The sequence below is a fragment of the Aulonocara sp. 'chitande type north' Nkhata Bay genome, linkage group LG3 (assembly GCF_057382095.1).
Source record: "Aulonocara sp. 'chitande type north' Nkhata Bay isolate Kocher_YH1m ecotype deep benthic linkage group LG3, A_spYH_male_GT1.1, whole genome shotgun sequence".
Taxonomy (NCBI): domain Eukaryota; kingdom Metazoa; phylum Chordata; class Actinopteri; order Cichliformes; family Cichlidae; genus Aulonocara; species Aulonocara sp. 'chitande type north' Nkhata Bay.
The window spans coordinates 17606204-17619455 of NC_141346.1; the positions used below are offsets into that span (position 1 = coordinate 17606204).

The 13252-nt window shown below is 40.5% G+C and overlaps 1 protein-coding gene across 1 annotated transcript; it reads right to left on the reverse strand.

Annotated features, from left to right (window-relative positions):
* Nucleotides 1-2006: 2006 nt before the first annotated feature.
* On the reverse strand, nt 2007-7646 carry LOC147334273 (coxsackievirus and adenovirus receptor homolog). Its single transcript, XM_086286759.1, has 3 exons — nt 7384-7646; nt 3048-3389; nt 2007-2821 (listed from the first exon to the last, which is right to left on the reverse strand). The coding sequence occupies exons 1-3, from the start codon at nt 7445-7447 to the stop codon at nt 2637-2639; spliced, it is 591 nt and encodes a 196-aa protein (XP_086142885.1). The 5' UTR covers nt 7448-7646; the 3' UTR covers nt 2007-2636.
* Nucleotides 7647-13252: the final 5606 nt, after the last annotated feature.

Genomic DNA, 13252 nt, shown 5'->3' on the forward strand with positions numbered 1-13252 from the left:
CACTGTTGCCGCACAGCAAGAAGGTCCTGAGTTCAATTCCACCATCAGGTCAGGGTCTTTCTGCGTTTGCATGTTCTCTCCCGTGTTTGTGTGGGTTCCCTCCGGGTACTCTGACTTCTGGCGTGAATGGTTGTCTGTCCCTGTGTGTTGGCCCTGCGACCTGTCCAGGGTGTACCCTGCCTCTCGCCCTATGACAGCTGGGATAGACTCCAGCGCCCCCGCGACCCTGATAAGCGGAATTGAATGGATGGATATTTAGTTTTTCTTCATGCAAATCTTCAGATGTCCTTTTTAGAGGATAAATACACATATCAGTCTAAGATGTGACAGAAATGTCAATCAGGAGTCGTATCAGTGAACACAGTCCTGACTAACCTGCTCACTGTGTATGTTAACAATGATCAGATGAATGTTTATTTTTTGATGTTAGTTTAAACCTGATTTGTTTTTTATTTTATTCCGAATTCACAGAAGATGAAGCATCTGAACTGAAGTTAAAAAGATAATTTCTTAGAGAGACATAAGACATGAAGGAGTGGAAGCTGAATGTGATATTTTGTGGAACTGTTGCTGACTCACTCAAGCAAATTCCTGAGTGTCACATTTACTCCTGTGGGATCAGAGTAGTAAAACACCACGTGACATTGGTGCTAATCTGAGAAGGGATCATATTTCTTGGCACCAAATGCACATTACGTCAACTTTGAAGACAAAGACTAAGGATGTTGATATATGGTCAGAAGAATCTGTGCTTACCTTGCAGGAATGTTTTAAGTGTACAGATTGGGAAGTTTTTATTCAGTCTTGTGGAGATGATCTCGACGCTTTGGTGGATGTTACTAGCTCTTATGCAGTATTTTGTAAAGACATGATTATACCCCGTAAGCGCGTTAAAGTCTACGCTGACAATAAGCCATGGGTCACTAAAAGCGTCAAATCCTGTTTAAGGAGTGTGACCAAGACATCATTTACACATAAACAATAATAAATGGTATTTAACTAAAATATAGATGTAATCCATGTTTTCATGTCTTCAGTAACTTTGCTGTTATTTATGTTATTTCTAAGTGTGCTGTCGTCTCCACAGCAGTGATCTGGTTTCTCTGCAGGTTCAATAAACTTTGGTCTCACTTGATCTTCTCGTGTGCTTCTGTGGGTTTCACAAAGATGTCTGATGGAAAACACGAGTTGCTGTAGTGAACCGTTCTCACTCCCAAAGCGTAACATTTTACGCTAGGTGACAAATCGTCACCATATTACGTTTTCGGCTACCCACCACGTTCCTAAATGACGACCTCGGAAAAAGAGGAAATATGAGAACCGTCTGGACTGAACCTACACATGTTCGCTCTTTTTCTTCAAATCGCTTAGAAACACGCTATTTAACATCATTAAAGTCCTGGTTAAGGTCAGGAATAAGGTTATGGTCAGGGCTAGGGATAAGGTTAGGTTTAGGGCTGAAATACAGGGCTGGAACGTCTACTACCGCGGGAGCGTCATTGCACTGGATTCCAGCAATAACCCGCCGCGTACCATAAGAACGCCGAAGGTCTCCTTTCGCGTTCCTCAGGAACGCCGCGGGACGAGACAAAACGTCGACATGTTACGCCTCGGGAGTGAGAACGCTCTGACCCAAACCCACTTCAGTCCTCTTCAGAGCAGATAACAAAGTTCATGTGAGCCACAGACTTAAAGCAGCAGGAACACTTTCACACATGAGTCTTAGTTACTGTGCAGTTTGGTGTCTGATGATCTGTCAGGAGCAATAAAGAGAACATCTGTGACATCTGTCTTCATCCAGTCTGAGAGAATCTGCAGACAGACGACTGTTTTCAGAAAGTTCATCAGTGAAGTAAATGACTTCAGGCTGGTAGAGCTGAGAGTCAAAACTAAAGTGCTCACAGCACGTTTTCATACAGTAAGAGTGATGAGAGTGAAATGAAAGCATGATGCAGATTTATAAAGTGATTCAGAGCAGACGACCACATGAAGAAAAATGTATTTTATTGTGTTCATTTACAGTTTAGAAAGGAATGAATCACTGATGATGAATGTGATGTTTGCCTGTAAGCTTTTACAGCTGTGTGTCACTGGGAGATGCAATGAACATGATTTAATATCTGAACATTAACATAAAGTCATTATATCTACAGATGGATTTGTCACATTAATTCATATTTTTAAATAGAAACATTTTTCCATGTAAAAGAAAATAACAGCACCAATAAACTCTTACTGTGCAATGTGTTCGAGTGTCTTCTAAACATACGGATGTAGTAATTTCCATAAGAAAACTGACAGTAAATCCGTTACAGACACGTCTGTTAAAGTGCCCCCTGGTGGAAGGTTATCGTCATTTGATTGTTGTTGATTTAAAAGAAAAATTGAGTCTATGTCAGTGAAAAAGCTAAAGGTACAGCTTTAACTTTGGGACAGTTTTCTACTTCTTAAAACTCTGTAATAGATGTTTAAACATGAAATCTGAAAATATCTGCTGGACTGTTTGTTGATGCTTTACACCAAAGAAAATTCTCAACCATCTTTACCCTGAATTCTCAGAATCACCTCTGAGAAGCTGCAGGAGCAAAAGAGAGACTCACAGATCAGGCGAGGAAAAGAAGAAGCTCTGACACATTTCAAACAGGCTGTTGTTCAGCTGGAGGCTGGTAGGAATCCTGTATCTTTTGTTGTTTATGTTTTCTGTACATCAAAAAACCAACAACAGCAGCAACAAGAAGCAACGCAAAAACAGACAGACCAACAATCATTCCAACAGATCCAGCCTCCTTCCCTCCATCCTCTGTGTGTCCTCCCAGCTGACCTGCAGGTGAGAAACAGGTGTGAGGTGTCAGCTGTCAGGTAGGTGATGAGTGAAGAACAGAACATAATCAAACTGCTGTCAGACATTATCTACTGCACTCTGATCACATCACTCAGACCAGCTGCTTTCTACAAAGTCTCATCAACAACATCTTTAGAAACAAACATCAACAAGCAGGAAGCAGCTTCACCTCTGATCACACACACACTCAACTCTACTCACTCACCTGGAGAAACAACATGAAGGTAGATGCTGTTGATGAGCTTCATACTGTCTAGCTCGTTCTTGACACGACACTCGTATGTTCCAGTATCATTAATCGACACATCCTTCAGAATCAGAGACACGTCTCCATCCTTCATCTGTCTGTCCTGCAGATCCACCCGATTCTTAAAAGATGGATGCTGGTGATCTTGAAGAAAGTGACCGTCCCGGTAAAAAAGCACATATTCATCTTTGAGGTCAGCTCTGCTCCACTCTACAATTATGATGTTGTTATTGTTTGGAGCTTCACATGTCAGATTGACGTCCTGTCCAGGCTTCATTGTGATGATTTTCTGCTCTAAAACTGGAAATAACACAGAGCAGGGAGGTTAAAGGTCAAAGTACAACTGTTCACTTCTACAGCAGATGAAAGAAAGAATTGTGATGTGTGCTTGTTAAACAGCTCTACCGAAAATATTGAAATGATCATTGTTGTGGTCATTATTTATTTCAACTATGATTGGGAGGTTGGTATTTGGAGCTCGACATGTCAGAGTGACATCCTGTCCAGACTCAGCTGTGAGAGATTTAAGGAAAGAGGACATGACAGAGCAGAGAGGTTAAAGGTCAAAGTACATCTATTCACTTGTAGAATCAGAGTGAAGATCAGAGATAAACCACTGACCACCTGAGCATCACACCTGTTAGACTCTTTTAGAAGAAGAACAGGGAATCAAATTAAGCCCAAAGTCTGCAGTAAGAATAAAGGATGAAATATCTATTCCAGTGCAAATAAAAGTTTCATGTCAGCTCAGTGTTCTCTAAAGAAAAGTAGATTTTAAAGAAAGAGAAAGTTGCTCATTTATAGTTTTGAATTTGGTTTGAAATTTGATGTAATTCTTGGTAAAAACATGTTTTTATGTCAAAATGTGTGATGTTGGTAGGTTTCCAAGTATCACTTTAAATAATGAGGATCAAGAGCTTCATGCAGACCAAAAAGGAGCATAGCATTTCCAAGCTACTCGTAGAATCCAGCATATGAAAAGTCTCTCTGTATTAAGGTTTCTGTGTCCAGGTCACTGTCGAGCTCAGACACTGAGCAGATGAACGATGCTGTTTTACAACTAAAGACACAAAACGTCTAAAGAAGTTCAGCTGCTTTCTTTTACAAACTCTTCACAAGGGCTTCCTGGGGTTTTTCGGGCAGTTTTTTCACTCAATTTCAGTTCTTGTACCACTTTTAGAGGCATTGTTTATTTGTTAGGCCACTTTACTATAAAATACAGACCCTTCAAGTATATAAAGCTATCTAACTCAAGAGGCGCACTACACATAACTGACAACATAGCAAGACAAAAACACCTTTGGGCACCTTTTTACTACCACCCCATCACAAAAACACATTATTTCTCCTTATTTCCTATCTGGAAACAATCTGACTGCCAGCGCCTTCTGCAAGATCATACCTGGATAGAAAAAAAAAGCACAATGGGAGGCCAATACATGACTTAGTGCCAGTGCCAGGAGCAAGGATCCACATCTGAACAGAGTCAGAGTTGCAATTACTGAACTCATATTTTTAATACTACCACTTCTACTTATCACACGTGCATGTTTTAATGAGAACAATAAGCTCTCTTCTGTTATTTTTGTTCTGGATTGTGAAGACTAATATACATCATCTAATCACTGGAACACTGGGATCTAAAGTGTAATTAAAATGTAATAAATATTATATAGACATAAACAAATAATTTATAAATGTCTTATTTGAATGATTACTGTCATACAGATGAGAGAATGACAGACACTGGTGGGTGGGCTCCAATCACTGATATCAGCAGAGAAACCTGTGCTGTAAATTCATTAAAACATCTGAATGAAAACTGTCTCTGCTTTCAGTGAGAGAATAAAGTTTCAGCTCTGACTCCGTCTGTTCTCTAGTTTTTCTACTTTCAACAGAAAATGAAGTGACGTCATCCTCATTGTAACCTGTTGCGCACATACACTGTGCCACCATAAAGAATATAATAATACTGTAAAAAGAAAAACTTCAAAAGCACATCCATTAGTTACAGATGATCTGTTTTTCAACTATTTTAATAACAGAGGAGTTTTTCTTTTACTTTTTTATTCCCTCTTATGCTTCTGGTGTGAATATCTACAGGAGGCAGGTTCACTGTAACAAAACCTCCAGACTCACAGTAAAACATCATCATGCCAGTGTTATAACATACAACATCCACAGCAGTGGAAAGTTCAGGGAAGTGTCTTCATGATCCAGAGGTCGCTCATGGACCATTACCATTGGTTAGAATTACCCCATCAAAATATAATAAATGTCACCTTTTTATAAAGCAGAGGAAGACGTTTACTCTTTTTCCATTTAAATATATTTTTTAAGCTTAATTAAACTAAAACCAGCTTCTAGCTTTGCTTGACAGCATGTAGATCAAACACCATGACATGAACTCCTGGAAAACTTACAGTCAACCAAACAAATCAAAACATTTTTTTTTGCTGTGAGCAAACAAAAAAAAAAAAAACTAAAGCCGACTGAGCCCAAAAGACAGCTGTAAACATGTCATTACAGTCACAGATTGCTGATCGTTGAACAGCGAATTGACCAGCAGGTTGTTTTCAGACTTCAGTGTTTCACGAAGCCTCGCTTAGCTTATCACTAGTTTTCTTCACCATGTTAATGCTATGCTACTCCCACACACTAGTATTTACATACAAATAAGTTATGACACGATAAATAATTAAATATCCCAGAATAAATGACTTTGATTCTTCGATGAGCCTCGGTAAGTGAAGTTCTATGTTCCCACTACAGTTGTAAAACTTATACTTAACGGAAGCCCGACTTTTCCACTTGCGTGAAAAGAGCGTTTTCCCTTTTCGTCCTTTCACAATAAATCTTCATATGCCCGCAGTACGCAGTACATGAAATGTTTTAAATACATAAGTCAAGCAATTTATAACAGATTTTAGTGTTATAAGATAATTATGCGCAGCTTCTTTGGATGGGTCCTATGGACATTACAAACACACTACTGACACTGACAACACTCATCTCCAAAAGTTGATTCTGTTCATCTGGACGTAGCGTTTTGTGGGACAAACGTTTCGTCACTCATCCAAGTGACGTCTTCAGTCTCAGCTGACTGCAGGTTTCCCCGATCTTATAAACAGCACATTTGCATAATGACTGAAACAATGAAGGAACAATGGGCTGGGAGGTCAGTTCCTTATGCAAATTCTCATGACCATTGATCAACAACCACTGACCAATGGCCATGAGTACCATAAGCACTCAGTATAACTATTTTATGCATTAACTCGGTTTGTGTGTGATTTTAGTGACATTTCTATTTATTGAACTGTATTAACAGCTTCTTGTTTTTTGAGCTCTGTTGTTTTTATTGACTACTAATTACATGTAAATATTTAGATTTTTGAACGTTATTGTTGTTATTATTACATCTTAAAGTTATATAGTGTATGTCTAAAGATACAATCTAAAGATGTTTACTACTTATGGAAATAAGTGGCTTTAATTCAAGCTTTCTGCATGAAAACAACATTCACGCACTCACACAAACAAAAGAGTTTGATAATTTCAGGAATTTAAATAACACAGACAGCGACGTAGACATATTATACAGGTGTTAAGTAAGTGTTTCAGTCTTTTTAATTCAGCGCAAGTGAGAAAACTACATTTCCTCCTCTTCACTGGGACAGGAAGTAGGTTTTTTTCTTTTAGACTTAGGGAGCGGGGCTTGTTTCTGGGAGAGCTCGGCTGTGACAGTGTTGTGTTTCCTCGGTCCTTCTTTTGACGGATCCTTTCGTTTGAGAACGTTTTATTTTATCTCAGTCGTTAGAGAGATGATAGAAACAACTTCTGAACACAAACGCTGCGTAATTAGAAAGTTTAACGAGGATATCCAGACGACTTTAAAGAAGAAGGACCGTGTTTGGTTTCGGAGAGAAGCTTCATGAACAGGCGTCGAGCAGACACCGCCCTCATCCTCCGCGTCTTCTCTGACGTCGAAATTGGGGAGGACTTTTTAAAACTTCCGAGTACAGGGTCTGGCAAGGGACAACAGCTACATACAACTGGCCTCATAGAACTCAACTCTTAAACTAGTTGTCTGTTCACAGAGCGGGGCTGACTGAGTTTGCACAAAGGTTGGCTGATATCTATGATGGTAGCTGGTAACTGTGATGTGAAGATGTGTTGTTATGTGTTGTTACAGAGTAACCCGGCCTTCCAGTTGTAGCAATGGGAATTTTATAGAGAGAAAAAGATGAGACACCAGTGTGAAGGAAAAAATCAGGTTCTCGCTTTAACTCACCTGCAGACACGATCGAGAACAGACAAGCAGCCAGCAGAATCCAGCAGACTGGTGTTACATCCATTACTTGTAGTTGTGTGGGTCTTGATCAGATCAGAGTGGTACAAAAGTTGGAGTGAAAAGTTCCCGACCGGTCTTGAATTGTGGCTGGAAAATAATCGCTAACGCTCCAGTTACACAGGGCAGCAGATCGATGAGAGACCCTCTGACAGCAACCGAAAAGTGTGTTTCTCACAGGGAGGGACGGTGAACCCTTTGCTGTGCTGCTGCTTTTGGGTAAGGCAAGTAGTAAGGCGGCTGGTAAGGCAAGTTGAGGAGATATTGCGGAAGTAAAACTGTTAATTCTTCAAAGTAAAGTTTCGTCTCGTGCAAAATGCAGATTGCAATGGTGAAGCAAAACTTTTAATTTGAAGGATCGTTTGGCTCGAGCATCCGTTCGTGACTTCACTCCTCCTTGACAAAAGTGGAAAGGCGACTTTTGTGACACACTCCAAAAATCGGACAAGTCCGACTTGTGTGAAGCGTTCGCGATCGCGAACGCTTCCTGGCCATCCCGTGTAGATGTTAGTGAAAGTGTTGGGAAGACAACGTTGGAGAAACGTGAACATTTTATTTGTACTGTATAATCTGCAGATTCTGACAGAAATCAGCAACTATCCTTTGAAGCGCCGCTCCTCTAAAACAGCAATAAGGATAATTATTAGGCCATATGTAAACAACTAAACTTTATAACTTAAATATAATCAGAATTCTCAATATAAGCAAAACTGGGAAATGTAAAGTCTGAAACAAGTCTTTATATTAAGGGCCATCAGTCAAACAATACTGTTTGGTCTGGGTCTGAACAGAGCGCGTTGTGCGTGACGTCTTCTTTTGCGCATGCAGGCCGCTTTGAGGGTTCACACAGCACAAGCGCTTGCGGTTACATTTTATTTATAGTGTGAACAAGCAGACAAAAAAATCGGATTTGATCAAAAACTCGGAAAGACCCACAGTGTGAACATAGCCTAGATAAAACGATGCGTGTGTTTTTGTGATTCATGAACTCACTCAGCGGATTCCCGCTGAATTTGTGTGTTAGCGTTCGTTTTGGTATTTCATCTGTGACACAGAGCAGCTTGTCGTCATTGATCCTGCTGAAAGCTTTTCTCCTGTATGACAACACGTTGATGTCGCTCAATAAAATATTTCATATAATATTCCTGTAAACAATAATCACCCCAGTATTCATAAGCACAATCACTGTCCCATCATTTTAAAACACTGCCTGTTTTAACTTAAATATACCATCTGCTTATGGATTTATTTAAACACTGACTGAAATCATACTGGCAGAATTTTTGACATTAATAGACCTCGATTACCCCAACACACATTAATCAAAAAATTTATTAGATGACTAAATAAATAAAGCACAAAAAAATCAAATGAGGGTGTCTGACACTGTTGCAGTAAAGCCAAGAGGCTGCCACAATAAAATAACCAGCAGCAGATTTATGTGCACACGAAACCTCAAGAAATTAAGCTTGTTCTGAACCAGTTGGTTAGTTAGGATGCCTGCAAGGATGGACTGGGACAAAAAATCGGCCTGGGCATTTTGACTAGAGACCGGCCCACCAGGATAAAGATTGAAAATGTGACGTCATTCAGGGGTAAAACCGCAAAGGATTCTGGTATCAAACAACAGCTGAATTACAAAGTGAAGTTGGGACAGTAGTCAACGCGTCTAAGTTGAAGAGAGATTGCGGAAGTAAAGCTGTCAATTCTTCAAAGTAAAGTTTCGTCTCGTGCAACATGCTGATTGGAATGGTGAAGCAAAACTTTTAATTTGAAGGATCTTCAACATACACTCAGTGGATTCCCGCTGACTTTGTGTTCCTGTTGGTCTTTCATCACAGAGCATTACTAGCTGCTGGCTGGTAAGGCTGTCAGGGCTTTTCCTGCCTTTCTGGGGGGGCTTATATTTCACTAAAAACGATCTAATATGCATGTCCACATAATTATGGGTTATTATATTATAATGTTTAAAAAAACACTGTATTTTAAAGATCATACATTAAGAAACAGATTAGATTTATAAACACTGCCTGTTTTAACTTAAACATATCATCTGCTTATGGATTTATTTAAACACTGACTGAAATCATACTGGCAGAGTTTTTGACATTAATAGACCTCGATTACCCCAACACACATTAGTCAAAAAAACACATTAGATGACTAAATAAATGAAGCACAAAAAATTAAATGAGGGTGTCTGACACTGTTGCAGTAAAGGGATCAGTCACGTGATCAGTCACTTCCATCAATCATGAGATCACTATTTACCAATGATCGCCCTTGACGGCAAAGCGCGCTGGTTAGGAGCTGGGAACGAGCTCACGAAGAAAAGGAGGAGAAACGCAAACAACTCAGAGACACAGACTGATGCGACACAACCAGTAAGTAGTAGTAAGTAGGTAAGTGGGTGTACAGCGTACACTGTAGTGTATAGCACACAGCAGTATTGGCTTATTACGTACACGTTGGTAAGCTGTCTTGTGGCAATTGACGAATTGAAACAAACGAGCGTGCTGTGTGTGCAACAGCGCGACAAACATGTCCTTTTATTAACTGCACAAGTAGTGCTGGTCATAGCTGCTGGCTGGTAAGGCTGTCAGGGCTTTTCCTGCCTTTCTGGGGGGGCTTATATTTCACTAAAAACGATCTAATATGCATGTCCACATAATTATGGGTTATTATATTATAATGTTTAAAAAAAACACACTGTATTTTAAAGATCATACTTTAAGAAACAGATTAGATTTATATTTTAAATATAAATGCTGATTTTACAGCAGTAAAATTATTATTATCTCTACAGTTAAAGTAAAAACGTAATAAACTTTCTCCCTGCACAGAGTGGATAGTGAAACAAATGGAATTATCATGAATTATTTTGATGATTATAATTATATTGATTAAATAATTTCAAATTTATTACTTTTTTCCCTCATTGCTTTATTATTGTAGCTCAAGTAATAAATAATAAGGGAAGGATTCTGGATCAGCACCATGATGGAGACTTGTGCCCACAGTATTCTGAAAAAGGTCTAAAATGTCACTGTGTGTGTGTGTTTTATGTATATGGATTTTTTAAATTATTACTCATTGTACTAACACTGTTGCCGCACAGCAAGAAGGTCCTGAGTTCAATTCCACCATCAGGCCGGGGTCTTTCTGTGTGGAGTTTGCATGTTCTCCCCGTGTTTGCGTGGGTTCTCTCCGGGTACTCCGGCTTCCTCCCACCGTCCAAAGACATGCAACTTGTGGGGATAGGTTAATTGGAAAATCCAAATTGCCACTAGGTATGAATGTGCGAGTGAATGTGAGTGTGAATGGTTGTCTGTCCCTGTGTGTTGGGACAGACAACCTGTCCAGGGTGTACCCCGCCTCTCACCCTATGACAGCTGGGATAGGCTCCAGCGCCCCCCGCGACCCTGGAAAGGATAAGCGGAAGCAAATAGATGGATGGATTACTCATTGTATAACATTGTCCAGACATGGCTGGTAAGGACATGAGGAGGAATCAGTAGGAGCTGTGTGAGGCTACTAAAGGCTGTGGATCCCGCAGCAGCTGGATTACAAAGAGCGCAGGTAACATTAACAGTTAGAGGAAGATCATCAAAGCTTCAGGCCCCCAGTAGACAATGCTCAGTCTTCTCTAAGTGAGACCAAGGATAAGAAAACCATTAAAGGGATTTTAAAATAGATCCTAAATTTAATTGGAAGCCAGCGTAAGCAGACCAGAACCAGAGTAACATGTTCCAATATTCTTTTTACCAGTTAGAAAACGTGGTGCAGCATTTTGCACCAGTTGCAGGCCAATTCCTATTCAAAGGGAGTTGCAGTGATCCAAGCGTGATGTTATAAAAGCATGGATGAGAGTCACGGTTGGAAAGAAAAGGCTTAACCTTTGACAGTCTGAGGTGATAGAATTTATGTGGCCATCAAAACTAAGTGCAGTGTGGATTTTTACCCTCGCGAAACAGCGAGGCTGCGAAAAGTGAACCGCGTTATAGAGAGAGACCACTACAGTTCAGTGGTTAAAGCTTACTTTCAAAATCTGATAAAGCATTAAAAAACGTTCCACGTTGTTCAGTTTGTCAAATAATTATGGGTGTCATGGCGCAGTGAGTGGCTGCTCCCTACAATCAGGAATAGAAAACACCGAAAACTCGTTAACAGACAACTCAACTGAGTAAGTTGGTGAGGAATAAGTCAAAAGGAGGCCAAAATGCCAAGGGGACAGGACAAAGCAAAAATAAATACTAACAATGCAACAGGACAAGCTTGCATGAGCCCCGACAGTATAATTAGCGACTCAGCTGGCGAGCTATTAAAAGCTATCGATTCATTAAAATTAGAATCTAGATTATTAATTAAATTAAAATTAGATCTAGAGCAGGGGTGTCGAACTCCAGGCCTCGAGGGGCGGTGTCCTGCAGGTTTTAGATATCACCCTGTTTCAACACACCTGAATCAAATGATTAGTTCATTACCAGGCTTCTGGAGAACTTCAAGACATGTTGAGGAGGTAATTTAGCCTTTAAATCAGCTGTGATGGATCAAGGACACATCTAAAACCTGCAGGACACCGGCCCTCGAGGCCTGGAGTTCGACACCTGTGATCTAGAGTCAAGATCCCGCAGAAATAACATACGCATGTTTGGAGTGGAGGAAGGCGCCGAGGGGAGATCCGTCCAAGACTTTGTTTCGGAGTTGCTACAGCACGAAATACCTATACCAGATGGGCTGGAACTCAAGATCCAGCGGGCCCATCGTATCCCCATACAGAAACTGCACCCTGGAGAATTCCCACGCCCGATTCTTATCAGTTTCCAGGAATTCACAACGAAAGAACTTATACTTCGAGAAGCTTGGAAAAAGAAGCAAATCCAGGTGAATGGCAAGACGATTTATTTTGATCATGATTATGCATCAGATATTGTCCAAAAGTGCAAACCATACAGAGAAGTTAAACGGATATTAAAGGACGCGGGTGTGCGCTTCCAAACTCCCTACACGAGCATGCGGATCCATTGGCGGGACGTCCTCGTACGTGGATATCAGGTCCCTGTAGAGTAAAATTCTGTATTTTGGTCTAGACGACCCAAAATGTGATGTCCACATGTGTGGATGTGTTACAGGCCCAGCTGTAGAGGGCGCAGCCAGATTACGATCCTGTAAAACAGGAGACAGAGTGAACACAGGAACCACGCTGCTGTTCGCCTGCTCAGTCTTACCAGAACCACGAGCTCACAACTCAGTCCCCACAGCCCTCTGCTGCCCTCTGCTGTCCAGAGTGAACTTTCTGTTTCTCATGTTTTTACTGTAAAAAGTGCCTTCAGATGGTTGTTGTTTCCTGCTGCTTCATGAATAATTCTGCAGTGAAACTGAATCTGAGCTGGACCCAAACAAACCTCACTGAGCTGATGTGTAAACTGGATCTAAGCAAGAATCAAACTGCATTAAAAACCTGACAGAAAACCTGCTCACTGACTTTCTCTCACTTTGACTCTGAAACTGTAACGAGAGACAACATTTAGACATTAACTGTCATTATATAACAAGTTTGTACAGCTGTAGTCTCTTGATGCTACGAACAGAAAACAAAAAATAAATAACTTGGTCATAAAAAGGTGTCGGTGTAACTGGCTCAACCAGGACTTTGCACGAGGGCTCAGACAGCTGTGTTCATGGTCGTACCTCAGTATTTACAGAGTCAGTGACCAATCTAGGACTGGTTCTATGTTCCCACCAGGAAAAGAAAACGACTCACGTTTTCCATCAGACATCTTTATGAAACCCACAGAATCACACGAGAAGA

What these genes read in the sequence shown, in the direction of transcription:
- LOC147334273 (XM_086286759.1), bottom strand. Translation starts at nt 7,447, where the DNA reads ATGGATGTAACACCAGTCTGCTGGATTCTGCTGGCTGCTTGTCTGTTC. An exon ending in GTTCTCGATCGTGTCTGCAG is followed by an intron (nt 3,390 to 7,383) that starts GTGAGTTAAAGC and finishes TGTTATTTCCAG; the next exon opens with TTTTAGAGCAGAAAATCATC. An exon ending in CCTTCATGTTGTTTCTCCAG is followed by an intron (nt 2,822 to 3,047) that starts GTGAGTGAGTAG and finishes TCTCACCTGCAG; the next exon opens with GTCAGCTGGGAGGACACACA.